The sequence below is a fragment of the Punica granatum genome, chromosome 2 (genome assembly GCF_007655135.1).
Source record: "Punica granatum isolate Tunisia-2019 chromosome 2, ASM765513v2, whole genome shotgun sequence".
NCBI classification, from domain to species: domain Eukaryota; kingdom Viridiplantae; phylum Streptophyta; class Magnoliopsida; order Myrtales; family Lythraceae; genus Punica; species Punica granatum.
In genome coordinates this window covers 34451446-34469583 of record NC_045128.1, presented here as the reverse complement: position 1 = coordinate 34469583, position 18138 = coordinate 34451446, and the positions used below count along the sequence as shown (strand labels likewise).

Below are 18138 nucleotides of genomic sequence, written 5' to 3'. Positions count from 1 at the left end.
CTCGTGCTTGAACAAGCCCAAACGTTCAAGCCCGTTCGTGCTTTGGGTTGGGCCTATGGGACCCATTTCAGGCCCATAATCCGCAGGGAGAAGGAACGGAACCTGTCCGTCCTCCTCCTTCTAGGAGGGATCGTGAAGAAGGCAACGGAGGGTATCCCTCCCTCTGCAACATTTTCCATCCACCGACTTTTGATGCCGACTGGTCAGTGCTCTCACGGTGTAACCTTAACCACCCTTTTCCCTCCATTCTCTCCCGCTCTCTCTTCACAGTCTCTCTCTCCCCTTTCCTCTTCACCGTTCTTCTCCCCCCATAAATTCAGGTATGGACCCTAAAGTTTTCATATTTTGAGGTGCTGTTCCCTTGTCCAAGTAGCTGCCTGGTGCGTCCAGTGGTCGGTCGAATTTCAGTCCTTTGCGTTCATCCATGGCCAGAGGTCCTGCTGCTTCTCTGCTTAGAATTTATTGTTCAAGGAAGGGTAGTTCTGGAGCTAGAGGTGTCTTGTTGAGTAGATGTTTCGGCTCGGTTGGGCAACCAGGCCTGCTTGCGCCCCGGATTCATTCTCTTGATGTGCCAAATCATCTGTCTTCGAGGAGTTCGATAACCGCAGCTCCCCTTGATTTATTCAATGGATATGGCAGGTTTTTGGGTCCTTTTTTTGTCGATGCAAGAACCTTTTGTTCATTGATTGAGAACCGGGAGGATAAAGAGGATGGATCGATTCCTGACTCGGAGTTAGCTCTAAGAGAAATTGAAGATAGCATTGAGCTCGAGGAGGGAATTGTTTCTGAAGAGAGTAAAAATGTGTGTTGTGCCCATGTAGAGTCGCGCGATCCCGTTGAATTGTTTCGTGAGCTTTGTGATGCCGAGAAGGCGGCAAAGTTTAGCCGGTCCGATTACGAGACCTTAATGGAGGTATTCTATAGCTTCTCCAATTCAGGTTGGGCTTCTGATCAGGCACTCGCTATTTACATTGGCCGGGCATTCTTTCCCACTGCAGTTATCAAGTTCCGCGCCTTCTTCTTGAAGAAATGTTCAGCAGATATTGCTGGTTACTTAGTAAGGCTCAGCCCAACCGATGATGCCATTAAGTTCTTGTTTCCCATCTTTGTTGAGTTCTGTTTAAAGGAATTTCCCAATGAGATCAGGCAATTTAAGAGCATGGTCACATCGGCGGACTTGACAAAGCCCCATATGTGGTTCCCCTTCGCACGGGCAATGAAGCGTAAAATAATTTACCACTGCGGTCCCACCAATAGCGGGAAAACCTACAATGCCCTTCAAAGGTTCATGGAGGCAAAGAAGGGAATTTACTGCAGCCCTCTGAGGTTACTGGCAATGGAAGTTTTCGATAAGGTGAATGCTTTAGGTGTTTACTGTAGTCTCCTCACTGGACAGGAGAAGAAGCAAGTGCCCTTCTCGAACCACGTCGCGTGCACAGTCGAGATGGTGTCCACTGATGATTTGTATGATGTGGCAGTGATTGATGAGATTCAGATGATGGCGGACTCGTGCAGGGGCTATGCATGGACACGGGCTCTACTCGGACTCAAGGCGGACGAGATCCACATGTGCGGGGACCCTAGCGTGTTAAATATCGTGAGGAAGATTTGCTCTGATACAGGTGATGAGCTGCACGAGTGCCACTATGGGAGGTTCAAGCCGCTTGTGGTTGAAGCAAAGACTTTGTTAGGGGATTTAAAGAACATTCGCTCTGGTGATTGTGTGGTGGCATTCTCTCGGAGAGAGATATTCGAGGTGAAGCTTGCAATTGAGAAACACACGGACCATCGGTGCTGTGTTATCTATGGTGCCCTCCCACCTGAGACCCGGAGACAGCAGGCGAATTTATTTAATGATCAAGATAATGAGTATGACGTGCTAGTTGCAAGTGACGCGGTGGGGATGGGCTTGAACCTTAATATCAGGAGAGTAGTTTTTTATGGGTTAACAAAGTATAATGGGCAAAAGAATGTTCCTGTCCCATCTTCTCAGGTAATGTTATATCCCTTATGTAATTGGTATCATGTTATTTACTAATACTTAATATTTTGGCGAAGAGGCGTTATGGTTTGTGAGTAGTGATGATGATGCAATGGTGCAATTGCTAAGAAGCACCTTCGTTAATATTTCAAGTTATCTCATCTTGGTATCTCTTAGCTAGTTTCTAACCCAACATATTTGCGTGAGGGGTGTGACAGGTTAAGCAGATAGCTGGGAGAGCAGGGAGGAGAGGAAGCATATACCCCGATGGGCTCACGACAACCCTACATCTGGATGATTTGGAATACTTGATTCAGTGCTTGAAGGAACCCTTTGAGGAGGTCAAGAAAGTGGGCCTCTTCCCATTCTATGAGCAGATCGAGCTTTTTGCTGGGCAGCTCCCAAACTTAACGTTCTCCCAGCTCCTCGAGCAGTTCCGTGAGAACTGCCGCCTCGATGGTTCTTACTTCTTTTGCCAGCATGATCACATAAAGAAGGTTGCGAACATGTTGGAAAAGGTCAAAGGTCTGTCCCTTGAGGATCGTTTCAACTTCTGTTTTGCACCTGTCAATATTCGGGATCCTAAGGCAATGTACCATCTCCTACGGTTCGCTTCCTCATACAGCCAGAATTTGCCAGTTAATATCGCAATGGGAATGCCTAAAGGATCTGCAAGGAATGACACAGAACTGTTGGACCTTGAAACAAGACATCAGGTAATGTTAAACTAAGTGATGCAAATTAGCAGAGTGACATATAAAGGGAATGTTGGGATTTTATTCTGCTCATGACGTTTGAGTAAATCTCAAGGGGGTCACATAAGCTAGTGAAAAAACAAATCTTTTGAGGAAAGCAAAAATCAATAAGACATTGATTCTTGAATATTACCTGATATTACGACTGGGATATGTCTTCATAAAATGTTTGGCTTGCATTATCAGGTTGTGTCCATGTATCTTTGGTTGTCTAACCACTTCAAGGAGGAAACATTCCCCTATGTGAAAAAGGCTGAGGAGATGGCAACAAATATAGCAGCCTTGTTGGGCCAATCTCTCATAAAGGCAAACTGGAAACCAGAGTCGAGGCAGATGAGGAAACCAAAGCCTGAAGGGAAAAAGTCTGAAGAGGGGGATGGGGATGAGAAACCCAGTTATGAGAGGCCGAGGTCAATTGCCAAGTTATTCGATAGGTAAGTTACTTTGATAAAGTTTATGGTTCACTTGCTTGATCTGCTTGGCTCCAGTTTCCTTGGTGGTGGTGCATACGGCATCAGGGTTGTTAGTTATGGGTGGTCTTTTAAATTCAAAAGCAAGCAAATGTCTCTCTTTATCTTTTGTAAATTAGCTATATAGATCATATGGCATTTTGTATCATACAAGGACAAATCAATGTCTCGAGTTATTTGAATTGCTTGCAATTAGTTTTGTAGCTCTCAACTTTTGTTACCATATTCTAAGTCCGATGGTTGTGTTTCCTGTGATGCAGTAAGAGGCAGAGTAGCTATACGCCAAACAGGGATGCAAGAAAAGTAGCTGCATTGTAAATCTAGCAGGTTATACATTATATCTCACTCTCTATGCACAAATATTGATCTTCGTTTTCAATAGGCAACTATATACCAGAAATGTAGTTTGTGAAAGTAACGCACTTGTATTCTGGGTTAGAGAATACAATGCCTCAATAGGTGAAGTTCTGAATTTCGCTCTTCCATGAAGGCGGTTTCAGCTGCAGAGGAATGCAGTTTGGGGCCTGATCATCTGACACCGTTGTGGGTTATACTATCTGTACACTGCCTGTGCAGTGGGTTCAAGCACACTAAGACAGCTCCATGTGATCAAATGGACCAGTAGAGGATGATCATTTAGTCTTCGGGAACTGCAAAATAAAATGAGCAGCTGTCAGTCTCTGAAGATGCTTATCCAAGTACACTTGTAGTCAGAAAAGGGGATTCCGATGAGCGGCGCCCATGTAGGCGTGCAGTGCATGAGTAAAGGCCGTTCATCCTGTGCTATAGCAGTGGAGTTGTTCGACTGTATTTTCTGTTAGGTTTTTTCCTTTTCTTGCAGGAATAGGGATTAGGGAATTTTCTTTACTCTTTCTTCCTTGGTGTGGGTTAACATAATCTCTCCCTGGGAATTTTGGAACGCCTAGTACAGAACGTAATCTATATATCTTGTAATTTTTGAATTAAAAACATTCTTTTTGGAAATTAATCTTCTGTGCACCGATGAGTTAAACACTGAATCATTACTGCGTAAGTGGAAGAATGCACCAAATTCCTTGTATTCAAGAGGCCAACTGTTTTGACCCAAATTCAGACTGTTGACAACAGCTTTCAGTTCGAGGGCTCCGATTTTTTATATGTAGGGAACCGATTGAAAAAAATTAAAGGAAGGAATAGGTCTATTAGCTGGAGTGCAATCGGATTGATTAGAGTTCGTTCAACATATCAGTGCAAGCGTATCAAATGCTGTCTGCATTGCCTAAAATGTCAAGACACTGCATATTTCTTGGACCAAGTTCCTATACGAACCAGATCTCTGTGCCCGTTTGTGTATGCGTATTTACTGTCTCTGTGATTGTCTCTCTTCAGTGTCCATCTGTTCGGCTATTGCCACCGGAGAGCTTTCATTTTACCATGACTGCAGAGTACGAATAGTAAGACATCAGCATCTAGCAGAGTTTAAGCTTCAGACTTTTTGAGTGTATTTGAACGGATAGGCAATCATACTTGGAGTTGGGTTATTTCAATATGCATTAGAAACTGGAAGTCACCGTGTTGAGAAGATCTCTGCATGAAGGCCGAGAGTTCTCGGCCGACGGGATCGGATCAATTCTCTGTACCTTCCTGTCGCATATTACACATTTGTGCTGAGAGTCACCAGCTGCCTTCACAGCTTCCAGTTTGCAGTCATTGCACCACAGTAAGTGCTGGCATGGGAAGTTGGCCCAGATCATCTTACGTGTTTTGCAAGCAAAGCAGCAGCCCCTCAGGACGCTGCTCTTATAATCCTGCAGAATTCATCCACGAAGCCAGTTTCATAGAAGGGAAAATTGAGAGGCAAGAATCGATAACATATATTGATGCAATTGTGTGACGTGCTCACCATATAGAAACTGATATCCCGTAGGAAAAACGAGTATGGACTGTCCCTTCTTCTTGAAAGGGCCTCCAGGACCAGGTGCTTTTGAAGGCGTAGCAGTAGCCTTCCTTCTGATGCTCCTCTTTCATCATCTGTGACCCTTGTGGTTTGTGGACAGAATAGCTCATAAGGCTTGCATTTTAGAACTTTTGAGTTTATATCATTTGATATATGCTTCTCGATTGAATTTCCAGTGACTAGGTCCTGCATGTTATTATCTTCAGCGATGCAGGTCACGGGGCTCTCTAGTTCAGAGGAGAATCCCTGGCTGCTTCGATCAATAGAATTGGCAGCAGAGGGAGTACTGGACACTTTGGGTGGCTGGAGAGGTTTATGGAGGTTAGGCACGAGAACCATGTGATTGGAAGGTCCAGGACTGCCGACAGGGACCACCTTCAGTTGGCAAAGTTCTGGAAAAGACCTCATGAACTCACTGAGCTTCAGGAAACCGAGAGAGGCATGATCCAGCTCCATGCCAAATTTAGCCCTGAAATCTCCTTTCAGAGAGGAGAGAGGATAGTGTTCTTCGCTTCCCTTCCTTGATAAATCTTGTAAAAGGCGAGGCAGCCACTTCCTGAATATCCTGAGCCATGAAGGCGTGCTCTTATCCTTGGAGCAGGTGGTGGTAGGAGGGTGGGAGTCAGAGGTATATACCTTGGGCTGGCCCCTGAGTAATCTATCAACCCAAGACATTTGCTCTGACTTAGGTTTGTCCACCTTCATCCCATCAGATGCAGGTGCTTGACGCTGAGTCTTGTCATTCAATTCTTGCTCGTCGTTCTGAATATTTTTCATTAAATCTAGCGGTGGTAAGGGACATCTTGGGTATTGGACAGCTCTCTTGATCTCAACTTGCTTTCCACAGATGGTTATGTAACGAACTTGAAGAGCAGCTGAAACAGATTTCTCATGTTTAAAGACGACCAAACCAAATCCTCGAGAATGCACTTGATTTTCTGTCAGATATCCAATAACTATGGCGTCCTCTACTGGTCCGAAATGCTCTTCAAAAATCCTGCCCAATGAGTCTGCTCCGCAAAATGAAAGGTCAAAGGAGAGTAAAAGTCAAAACTGACAGCTGACATTATGTCCATTTCCATCGAAGGAAGGCCCCTTCGATGTTTCACAAAACATAACAGCCAGAAGTCCTGGCCAGAGTCTAACCCGAGTCAAGTGTAGGAGGGAGGCCCCCGACAAATATTTTCCGTTTCTGTTCCGGTGGAGTTATGGACTGTCCTTGTTGTATCGGCTGAAGTTCCTCTTCATGGTTTGCAAAATGGCGCGTACTCCCCCTGGCACATTCCCCAGAAGAATAAAATAATTCACAAACTTCTGTTTCAATGCTAATGGAGTTAAACACCAAACACAGCAACCCCAATTGCAAACAAACAGCACTTCCCTGTTGGGGAGTGGGATATATGAATATAGCTTGTTCTTAACCTCATGGACTCACCTCTCAGTCGGTGTGTCTTCATCCATTAGATTAAATTCTCCTTTCAACTCAGGCAAACTGTCATCACCCTCTGACAAAGTGATACATCTCTGTGGAATGGGTGGAGCACGATTCACTGCACAGGGAAACTACACTCATGAGATTAGATAATGGGTTTCAAAAATTACAAGAAGGTGAAAAGTCCATCAATTTTTGCGTACTTGAGAAAGCAAACATAAATTTGACCAGTTACACTTACTGAGGATGATGTTGGATGAGTTTAGCATGAAGCGCATATCTTGTGACTTTGCCATGTCTATAGGTCTCTGTCTACTGGTGTAAGTTGTGAAAATACATAGAGGAAAAGGATGGTGTGAGCTTCTGGCTTAGTGTAGGATTGAGTCTCTTATGGACAACTTAAGTAACAATTATGAGTAAGATTAGAGAGTGAACCGCAAGTTAAGAACTTCAGTGATTGCTCCATGACGCAATAGTAGATCTGCACATTCCATCCTGTCATTCTTAACTGCAAAGAACAGCGGGGTTTCCCCTGTTTCAGTTTTAGAGTTAATGCTATCTAGATCTTCGTGTATAAGGACCTGTGAATTCAAAGGAAAATGTAGAAGCTGGTCAAAACATGTGTATGAAAAATCTTGATGAATATGAGATGAAACAAATTTAGACTTTCAATACCTCAAGTGCTTCTAAATTGCCTTGTGCAGCAGCAAGGTGAACTGCCGTTAAGCCCAACTTGTTTTTCTGACTCACCTGAGCACCACTCTTCCTTAGAAGGTGCAGAATTCTGAGAATAAGCGAGCAATGGTCAGACATAGGACAATTGTAACTGTATGGAGACTTCAAAGGAGAAGAGCAGTACTTCATCTGCTGCTGGCTTGAGATCTTGGAAGTTTTCACACACCAGTGAAGAGCAGAATTCCCCTCTGCATCAGCATCATTAATCTCAAAGTTGGTTTTCAGAAGCAGCTGGATGATTGTTTCATCTCCAGCCTATAAGAAGTTTCAGGAGCCTCCCATTACAATGCAACAAAAGTTGACACTAAGTTTCGCACTATATTATGAGAATGAGTTGGTGGCTTCCAAGTCCTTGCAGGAAAAAGGAAACGTCTGCCGTAATTGCAGCAGACGCACATAGATTTTCCTTAAGTTGCCAAAGGAAAAAAAGAGGGCTAACTTTAAAAGTTGTGAGAAACCAGAACTTTCTTTTGTTGCCAAAGTGAGAGAACTGACTATGCATGTGTCATAAAAGACAAATTGACTATGAATGCAATGGCTTGTGTGGATCCCATATGTTGATCTTCTGTCAGTTATAAGAGAAAAATGCATTTAAATGAAGCAAACAGTAAGAAGCGCCATTCTCACCTGGATTGCAAGTATCAATGGTGAAATAACCTTTCTGTCCATGCAGCCATATGGAGACACAACTCCTGATAGTTGAAGTAATTCAATCTCGCAAAGCAATAACTTTCGTTTCTCATTGCACTCGGCCTTGGTAAGGGGGCAGGTCCTTTTAGCAACCCTTACCGGACCGGTTTCTTCCCGTCCCAAGGCCAAGGCCTCCCGGATAAGGCTCTTGTATATGGTCGTTTTTTCCTTGCAGCCTGAGTCAGCATCGCGCAAGGCCATAATTGACCCTTTGATCTTCTCTGGCGCTACCATTAGCAAAGTAGCGAAGGACACTACTCGGCCCTCCATGCCTTGTGCATATGCTACATCAGCTATCTCCTTAGTTTTTTCACTGAGGAGCCTCACCACGGTCAAATCCTATAGCAATAGGAAAGTAGTTCAAAAGAAGGCAGATCAATGATTCATACAACAGAAAAGTTCACGCTTTATTCCATTAGCAAATTTGGTGGTGATAATCTCCCTATTTTCTTGTTTAGTATTTTTGTAAGAAGTGTGAACTATTTAAATGATGCTGCAGTTCATTTTAGTGATCCTACCTAGCATGGATTACGATAAATCTGGCATGGGCTACTCAAGCCCCCAAAAGTTTGCAACATACAAGTATACTTGATGCAAAAGGAAATAACAAAGTTTTTGTTCAGGCTTTTGAAGTGTTTCTTTATTGATATGAACTTCCAAAATATAAAATTGGAATAAGGGAATTCCTAATGCAAAATTCTCTCTCTGAACCAATCAAGTAAGGAAAGCGTAAAGAAATATAGTCCCATACTACTGCACCCCAGGCATATCATGTGATGAGTCTACTTCCTCTACATCCAAGTAAGAAATACCAGAAACTATAATATGGCATACCGACCTTTTGTCCAAGACAAACAACCAGGTCTTCAACAGAGTATTCTTCAGGGTTCCAAACAACGTCCATCCTAGAAGAACAGATGAAGGTCAGATTCAAAGCTGTTCCGAGCCCGAAATTGATATAAAAGCCAAAGTAAACATAATACTTCATTCATTACTTTTCTTTCCATAAAAACACAGACTTTTCAAGGAGCATCCACCTTTTACTATTTTAACCTAAAAGGAGCTGCAGACGATGCGTCCTCTCCTATGAAAAGCATTACCTTGAGCTACAGAGAGACAGGTCCAGAGCCAATAGTCTCCTTCCATCTTTGATCCTCAGGTCCGTACGCGCATGTTTCTTCAGAAGCAACTCCACGCAACGCGGCGCGTGCGCTTCAGCCGCTGTGTGGAGCGGGGTCCGCCCTCTAGAGTCCGTCCCGTTCACAAGGGGGACCACACCGACCTCGCCGTTGAGCAAAGCTGCCGCACATTCCACGGAATCAAACTCACAGCAGGAATGCAGAAGGTCTAGTACCGTCTTCCGGTCCGGTGAGGAACTCCGGCACTGCGTCTCCATCGCTCTGGCGTCGTTGTTTGGAGAGGTTTGGCATCGGAAGAGGAGTTCCAAATGCCTTATGAACTGTGTCCTATCATCTGTTATGATCGACTCGAGCACGTTATCAAGCTGACGGCGAGGTGAAGCAGTCTCTTCCTGTTCTTCTGAGAAGGAATGGTGGAATCTCGGAAGCGATTTGAGGAGCTCTGCCAGATTAAATTCCCGTTCTTCCTGCGAACGAGTTCTCAGATAGTGAGCTATGAATATGGATTCTGAACAGAGCAATTTTCACTATGATTTCACTTGAAATCGAGTTATCGAGCAAAATCAATGGAGAAACATCCTCTTTCTCGATTATCCACGGAAAGCTTGAGATTTTTTTTTTTTTTTTGCTTCCAGAGCTTCACGCAACTTCACTGGAAAAATCGGTATCTCAGCTTAGTAGCAAAAACTCTTCCTCTGACAGACAAACTATCGCATTTTCATCACGGCAAACAAGCAATGGCGAGAGAAACCGAAGGATAATCAGAGAACTTGCAGAAATTTCTTCCAAAACCGTGAAAAGACGTCGAAAGCGAACCATGTCCAAGAGAACTGAAAATCAAAAACCGACGGAATTCTACTTCATCGCTCGCACCTGATCCATGTGAGAGCGAGCACAGGATCAACCTCCGGTGCCTTCCATGCGTCTGCTGCATATCGCCATTGCCAGTGCGAAGCGTGGTCTGCACGTAAAGCTTCAGCGAAGACGAAGAACGAGGCCGATCACGCCATGATTCTAGGTTTTCAATGCTGCTATCTTCTCTGTTGAGTGAGAGGGAGAGAGAGCAGAGGAGGAGCAGCTTTTCGGATGGAATGGAACAGGAGAGGGAAAATGGGGGGAGCAAAGCTTGAACATTGGAGTCGAGACGACGTACGGTATATATATCACCCGGACCGAGTGCGGGTCACTCACTGAGTTGTATATCCCCGTCTCAAATTGGCGGGTTTAAATAATTGTACGAATGATTAAAGAAAGTTGATTTAATTAGTATTAAAAATAAAAATATCTGTATCAAATCAAGTAAGATTTTCGCACATTTTGAGTTAATTACATATATTCTGAGTAAAGTACTAGTCGTTAAAAAAAGAGAGTAAAGTACTAGTTTATTTATTTGTGCATTAGGGGCGCTTTATATTTATATATGTTTTTTCGGTGTGACCTTAGTATTTAGAAACTCAATTGAGTTCCGATTAATTCATTCAAACCGAGCGACTCACTAAAGGATAAATTTCTCCCAATATAGATTTTTTACATTTACATGAACTTGAATCTAAAATATTGCTCAAGTGAAACAAGCGTCGAACTGTTTGAACCAACTCACGTTAATATATTTAGATATACTTATTAATCAAAGGTATGTGCAAAAAATTATATATATATATATATATATATATTGCACATAAAATGAATTGATTGCTCATAGTAAATTCATTCCATTAATCGAAAAGACTTAATAATAAATTATTTTAAAAAAAGTAAATTACACAAATTTTCAAATTTTACGAACTTTGAAGAGCCTTTTGGCCCTTTTTCTTAAAAAAAATTACACAGATTTCGATGAATTTTGTAGTAATTCATTAGATTATCGTTTTTGTTTATTGCATCGTAGAATTACCATCTTATATAATCAAAAGGGAAGGCTCTATTGGCCCTTCGAGTATTATATCCCGACCCCTGGGAATAGTAAAGCTAATCGAATATTAGATTAATAGATTTAGGACTATATAGGAAATATATGAAATGAAAGTGTTATATAAGTGATGAGTTAGACACATGAAATTCTTTCTAAAAGGGACCAAGCTGAAATATAGGATTTTTTTCGACAAGGAGAAGAGAGGAGATTGCTGAAGTTGAAATGTAATAGATTGTATGGATAACATGGTAAACGATCAGGTTAATTTGAGAATCATACTAATGGTCTAGCTCGAATCATTGTTTTCATAGTTGTAATCACTCTAAATAATGATACCAAGACTTGTCACGGTGTAATATGGTCAACAATATTTTGTCCTTGAATGATTTACAAGGAAATGCAATTTTTTTTTGTATACTATATATAATACATTTAGTACTAACCGTGGGCTGTGGCTGAGGACAAGGGATAATAAAATTATGGAATGATGAGAACTTGCGGGGTGGTTCAATGGACAATTATGAAAGCTAGCTAGCTGGCTGGCCTAGTTACGCGTCAATTTTATTTGACGGAGCAGCAATATGGATGGAATCGACCATATTTTTATTTTTTTTGATTTACTTAAATATACACAAACTTTACGCATTTTTTCAAGTTTAGCAAGAATTTTTTCGTTGACCTAAAAACGCACAAACTATCCATTTGATATCAATTCTAGCACGACGTCAAATTTTTCATTAATTTAAACGAAAATTACTGACATATATTGCCAATGAGACATAGCTGAAGATAATAGGTTGAGTGACACACTCTATGATCACCAATAACCCCAATCGGGAGGGGGTGGTGATCAGGATCGAGTCCCCCACCGCAAGCCACAGCCCCTCCCCCGATTTTCTCTTTTTTTTTTTGGAAAATTTTTTATTAAGAAATGTTCGCGGGTTCCACTCGACTTATCATGTTCAGCCATGTGTCATCAATAATATATGTTAGCAACTTTCGATCAAATTAACGGAAAATTTGACTTCGTGCTCGAATTGATATCAAATAGATAATTTATGCATATTTCGGTTAATGAAAAATAGTTCGTGCTTGAATTTAAAAAAAATGTGTAAAGTTTATGCATTTTTAGGTAATTAACTTTTTTTTCTTTAATACATAGGAGGAAAATAATTTCCACGTGGGTCCAACGATGTACTTTTATCTTTTTATTTTTATTTTTATCCCTAACTAGTTAAATATTTAATTGAGTTGGTCCTCAAACATGGATGGACTCTTAAAAATGACGAGGCACCGCTTTGTTATGTCAATTGCTAAAATTGTTCTTTTCTTCGGTAGTCACTAACAATTTCATTTATCACGATGATGATATTCACTATAACCATGACTCATAACTTCATGGATGATCTAGCTAATTTTTTCTCACATGCAATATCTTATATTCGGATGACACTTTTTTGCAGGATTGCAAGACATTTATGGGCAGTTTTTCACCTTGTATGGTCTCCGATTTTTACGCTCTATTGACTCATTCTAATCTTATTTTCTTAGGCTATGTTTGGTATGGAATGGTGGACTGCAATTGACACATTATATACAAGAATCATTGTTACAGTCGGAGATTTCCTTCTCCGATATTAAATGAGAACGTGTAGAAGAAAGACAAAATTAAATGAGGTACACCCAATACAGCAAATCGAACCGGTAAATTGAGTCGATAATTTGAGCTCGCATCAATTATGAATATAAAATATGTTTTGTTTTCCCTTACCTAGATTGTACACTTGATCATTGTACATCTACAATATGCTGCTAGCTTGTCTTATATGTGAAATTTTCCGGGCATTTTTCAGAGAAGGGATTGGGCAGATTACTTGATTTTGCTTCTTGGGCTGTTTTTAGGGGTCAGAGGAAGATTCGTGGGAGGGTGTGTCTGCATCAAATTAAATTTTACAACATAAATATGCATTATTGTTCTTGCCTCTGCCCTTCCTTAATCCTTAAGCTCTTTTGGCATCCTACGAAATATAACCATCCTATAAATGGATACACCATTCATTGTTTTTGCGGGGATCGGCAACCCGTGTTCGGTTGTCAGCGCGTCGTTCCTTGATTTACATTCACAGCCATGTCAGTAGAAGCTTCGTCGAGCGTCTCAGTTGGCCTTTCCTACCGTGATAATTATAGAAACAACAATTTCTTGCGCTTCATAATTATCTCGTAACTCTGAATCAGCACCAAGTTGGGGAATCATTTTGCACACGCGTTATTTTAAGAGATGAGATCAATCGGACATGGATAGGGGACTAAGAGCAACCTAAGTTGGAAAATGCGATCCGTTAACCCGATTTGCCGGTCTTAGCCCACGACAGACAACGGGCTAATATATCTGTTTAGCCCGAGCCTGAGGGCTAACCTCACTTCCGTCCCGATCTTCTTTCTTCCAGCCCATACGAAATGGTATAGACAATAGGCCCGGCCCATTAGGGTTTTTTGAGGTTCTCATGATAAAGTCGGAATGAACCCTACTTCCCTTCCCTCTGCTGCGTCTTCCCTCGCTTTTCGGGATCATCGGCCGTTCAGCAGTGACCAGAAGAAGCCGGCGGCGCCATGGTTCACGTCAGCTTCTACCGGAACTGTAAGATCACCGCCCCGTCCCTCTCCTTGTACTTCCGTTTTCCCGTTCTTCTCTTCCACCACTTCAATGCGCTGAAAGCTGATTCAATCCGCATCTACGTCTGATGGATCGTGTTCGTGCATCGGATCTGTTTACTTGATTCCTCGCTGAGATGATCTCTTTGTAGCTCGAGCTCTGATATATGCCGAAAGTATATAATGCGTCTCGAGATGTGGTTGATTTGGTTTTGCTAATGTAGGATCGTCCAGCTCTCTGCGGCGTAAGCGAGTACTGATGCTGTTAGAAATGAATAGGGGCAAACGAGCAGCTATATTGTCTTGCATCTTCAGTTCATAGGAATCCATCTAGAACCAGGTTGGACACAAGTGTTATTCGATTTGTTGTGTCTAACCGCAATCTGTCTGATGAACTGTTGCGACCACTTATCGTAAACAAGCTTCTGAAGTTGTGAAATAGAAATTCTGAGTCCGTAAGGCATGTTTTCCGGCATGAGTTGCTGTTTCCTTAAGATGGAGAATAAGAAAACCGGACTCGGAAGTACGGTTGGAGAAGTGTCTTTCTCTGGGATTTGGTGGGATCATAGGATTGCACAATTTGGAAAGATATTATCGTGTCTTGATGATGTGTATTTATTGATGAATTTACTGATTGAGTATATATCTGATTGGTATCTAGATGGGAAGACCTTCAAAAAGCCACGACGTCCATATGAGAAGGAGCGGCTTGATGCGGAGCTGAAGCTCATCGGAGAGTACGGGCTCCGGTGTAAGAGGGAGTTGTGGAGGGTTCAGTACGTTTTGAGCCGAATTCGTAACAATGCTAGAAATCTTCTCACCCTTGATGAGAAGAATAACCGTAGGATCTTCGAGGGAGATGCCCTTCTCCGAAGGATGAACAGGTACGGGCTCCTGGACGAGAGTCAGAACAAGCTCGATTATGTCCTGGCACTCACTGTGGAGAACTTCTTGGAGCGCCGGCTTCAGACACTCGTGTTCAAGTCCGGTATGGCTAAGTCGATCCACCATGCCCGTGTTCTCATCAGGCAGAGGCACATTAGGTGATAACTGAATCTACTTATCCCAGTTTGTCCATGGTTCGATGTTGTTCTAAGCTACAAGGAGAACTCATATTGAATGGGCATCTTGATTTTCAGGGTGGGGAGGCAGGTCGTGAACATTCCGTCTTTCATGGTGAGAGTCGACTCCCAGAAGCACGTCGACTTCTCTCTCACAAGTCCATTTGGAGGTGGGCGCCCCGGCAGGGTGAAGAGAAAGAACATGAAGGTAGCTGCAAAGAAGGCTGCTGGTGGAGACGGAGATGAAGAGGACGAGGATTAAACCATAGGCTAGACCTCCTGTACCAAGTTTTTGGTTTCGGGCTTTGATTTTCAATATGTTTCGGCCATACCAGTTTTCAAGCTAGACTCGAGACGGTTGGTTCAACTTTGAAGAGGACGAGGATTAAACCTTTTCGATTTTGATTGGCTAAGTTCAACTTTGAACACGGTTGGTTCTGTGTTGAATATTCGACATGTTCACTTCGATCGCAGCAGAGGATTTTACCCTTTTACCCTCTCAGAGTATGATATTTTGGTAGCATATCTGGTCAAATGTCGAAATTTTGTATTGGCGGTCTGCATCACAACGGTCTATTTCTTGATCGTGACATCACCGTTATCGGCTCAACTGGTCCACCTGTCCCCAAATCTCAAATGGAACATAACCAAATTGCCGGTTGCCCGCTAAACGGTTTTCTAGCTTGTAATTTTGTAACTCTTAACACATGAATCACATGCGTCACTGTTCTACTAAACGGGCTATGTATTTGGAAAAATCTTAGCCGTTTGATCTAACTAATGCCCGGAAGAAATCTTATTAGAGGAAAGTTGCAATTTTTGCAATCCAAACAAGTGTACGTAATTCAATCCAACCAAACTTCATCGTCAAAGCAACTACTTGTTTCCCGATACCCGCCAAAAGTTATTATTTCCATGTTCATGGTCCCGTATATTATTGTAGTAAAAATTACATGAGCGTGGCACCTAATTGATCACCAATATGATTTTCATTTATCCTTACTTGCAATGATTTGATAAGGAAAGATAATACAGCCACATAAGTGCTAATATATCACACCACGTGATGAAATATTATTAAAGAATCGGTTGACACTCCCCTGTCGTGCAAATTTTTTTGTCCTTTAGAAAAAAAAATTATAAATAGGTATGATTTATAAATGAATATATAGATAGAAAAAAGGTAGATATATAAGTAAAATTATGATGACAACAAAAAAAATGCATGCTCAATCATATAAAAAGAAACAATATATTTTGAGAGATCATAATCCTATATTATATATAGGTGCTTATGGAAATATATGGTAACTGTGTAGAAAGAAACATCGTAGGTAAAAGGACAATGAATAAAATGAATTCTTCACATATTTATATTGAATTTAGAGTTAAATGCATTTTGCCTCCCAATCTTTAGGCCTAGTGGCAAAGTGCCCCCCGACCTTAAAAATTTTACACTATACCACATGACCTATTTAAAAATAAACAAAGTGCTCCTATGATTGCCTTTCCGATCAGTTTTCCAGCCAAATCTAAATAAATAATAAAATGAGTAGAAAAAGAAGGAGAACGTCAAAGAGAAAAAGCTGAGAGTAACAGAAGGAGCGGTCATCGCCTGCCGCCCAACCACCATCACCAAGGGAAAATCATCGGACGCCTCTCATGCCACCAGTGACCTCACACTCCCCCTTCTCTCCCAAAATTGCACTCTTTATCACCCCCTCACCCCTCGACATAGATTTACAAGCCCACTAATTTATGAACTCAGGAGTTCAAAAACCAATTGCAAACAACAATACTGCGGTGCAGATTCATAAGCCATTAACCACCACATGACTGTTCTAGGGTTCCACGATAATTAACCGGACGGATTGGTGGAGCAATGACCGAAATTTCCAAAGGAAAAGAAACATATAAAATCACACTTCTTGGAATTATTGTAATACCCATCAGACAAGATGACGACGACAGTGGAGAAGAAGGACAACCAGAAAATGGATTGAAACAAGTAATGTTGGGGGAAACAACAGGGCGAACAACAAAATTTTGCTTATTGGGAGGTTAACAGAGCTATGAATTTTCAGAGCTCTCTTTCATCCTCCTCAAGAGAGAGATCTAAGGGGAGCAGATAAGTGTCCGAGAACTTGCCCTGGGCCGTGGTGGATGGGCGGCAGCAACCACCATCCCCTTCTATCCCTCATCTCCCTCTCTCCCTCTCCGATGTCATGGTTTTATTTCTTCTAATTTTTTATTATATATATTTAATTTTTAAAAATTATTTTCTAAAATCCGAAACTAATTATTTTTTGGCTGGAAAACTGATCGGAAAGACAATCGGAGGAGCACTTTGTTTATTTTTAAAAAGGTCAGGTGGTGTAGTGCAAAATTTTTAAGGTCGGGGGGCACTTCGCCACTAGGCCTAAAGATTGGGGGGCAAAATGCATTTTACTCTTGAATTTAATACGTTGAACTCTAAAAATATTACCTATTTCGAGGAGTTCTTTTATATTACCCAATAAACTTTTGATTTTTCAAAAAAAATATTCTATAATTATATACTCTGAGTAATATCATAGACAAGTTTTTGATATTTTGTTGAATACAAATGCATAAATCTCTTCGAGTAGAGTAGTCGAGAAGACACTTTACCATGAATTGAGAGTTAATAAATTAAGCTCTCACAATTTGCTCCACAATTAATCAGAGTTGATAATTAGCAAATGAAGTTCTACAACTTGAACTCCCGTGCTCAAACTTTTATATTTTATGATATGATAGAATGATTCTTCCTATATTTTGGAGAAAAAAAATGAGGAAAATCAGATTCGCATCCCATCTAACTTTACGTAATGATTGATCTCTCCCTAGATTTGAGCCAATCCCTCCCGCCCACATATCCCGTTCAAAACATTCCGGAATTGGAGATGCACGATCCCCTAATCTCCTCTAATTAGTGGCTGATATTTAGTTTAAGTAATCACAACGAGCAAACAACCCACCAAATAAAAATAACAAAATGAAAAAAATCAGTAAGTGCTGACGTGGAGGTGGTGACAGGTGGGGTGACGTGGCGGGACACCTGAAATCGGGGCCGGTTGGACCGGTCTAGTGGGGCCCCTGGTCGCCTCACGATGTTCACCACATGTGCATTCCAGTCAACCCGTGATGGCCTGCTTTCCCTCACCGAACCGCCACGTGTCGCCCGCCCGGGCCTCCCCCCGGTGATCTTCCCTCTCCCGCCCGATTCTCCATGCTCCCCCCGCCAAACAGCTAAACTCATCAGTAGAACAGGCCCTCACGTAACCAGGAGCTCCCCCCCACTCCGCCAAACGGTACCGTTTCCCCCCGCGCCTCCCCCATCTTATATAAATACTC

At 41.9% G+C, this 18138-nt stretch overlaps 3 protein-coding genes across 7 annotated transcripts; 2 read left to right on the top strand and 1 right to left on the bottom strand.

Moving 5' to 3' along the window:
- The first annotated feature begins 124 nt into the window (after positions 1-124).
- On the top strand, positions 125-4225 carry LOC116194209 (DExH-box ATP-dependent RNA helicase DExH18, mitochondrial). Of its 4 annotated transcripts, none has more exons than XM_031522966.1 (5): positions 125-1993; positions 2200-2697; positions 2923-3170; positions 3467-3533; positions 3707-4225. In XM_031522966.1, the coding sequence occupies exons 1-4, from the start codon at positions 425-427 to the stop codon at positions 3522-3524; spliced, it is 2373 nt and encodes a 790-aa protein (XP_031378826.1). In that variant the 5' UTR covers positions 125-424; the 3' UTR covers positions 3525-3533; positions 3707-4225. The 4 variants fall into 4 exon arrangements, with proteins under 4 accessions (XP_031378826.1, XP_031378824.1, XP_031378825.1 ...); XM_031522964.1 differs by having other exon boundaries at positions 3697-4225; XM_031522965.1 differs by having other exon boundaries at positions 3646-4225.
- LOC116194208 lies at positions 3722-10318 on the bottom strand. Of its 2 annotated transcripts, none has more exons than XM_031522961.1 (14): positions 10012-10318; positions 9100-9605; positions 8838-8904; positions 7937-8338; positions 7434-7564; positions 7250-7358; positions 7010-7155; positions 6816-6889; positions 6578-6692; positions 6289-6416; positions 5089-6152; positions 4757-4993; positions 4515-4623; positions 3722-3856 (listed from the first exon to the last, which is right to left on the bottom strand). In XM_031522961.1, exons 1-13 carry the CDS (start codon positions 10018-10020, stop codon positions 4615-4617), a joined length of 2997 nt encoding a protein of 998 aa, XP_031378821.1. In that variant the 5' UTR covers positions 10021-10318; the 3' UTR covers positions 3722-3856; positions 4515-4614. The 2 variants fall into 2 exon arrangements, with proteins under 2 accessions (XP_031378821.1, XP_031378820.1); XM_031522960.1 differs by having other exon boundaries at positions 4713-4993; positions 10012-10317.
- Positions 10319-13538: 3220 nt separating this feature from the next.
- Positions 13539-15257, top strand: LOC116197943 (40S ribosomal protein S9-2-like). Its single transcript, XM_031528225.1, has 3 exons — positions 13539-13688; positions 14364-14745; positions 14842-15257. The coding sequence occupies exons 1-3, from the start codon at positions 13661-13663 to the stop codon at positions 15023-15025; spliced, it is 594 nt and encodes a 197-aa protein (XP_031384085.1). The 5' UTR covers positions 13539-13660; the 3' UTR covers positions 15026-15257.
- Positions 15258-18138: the final 2881 nt, after the last annotated feature.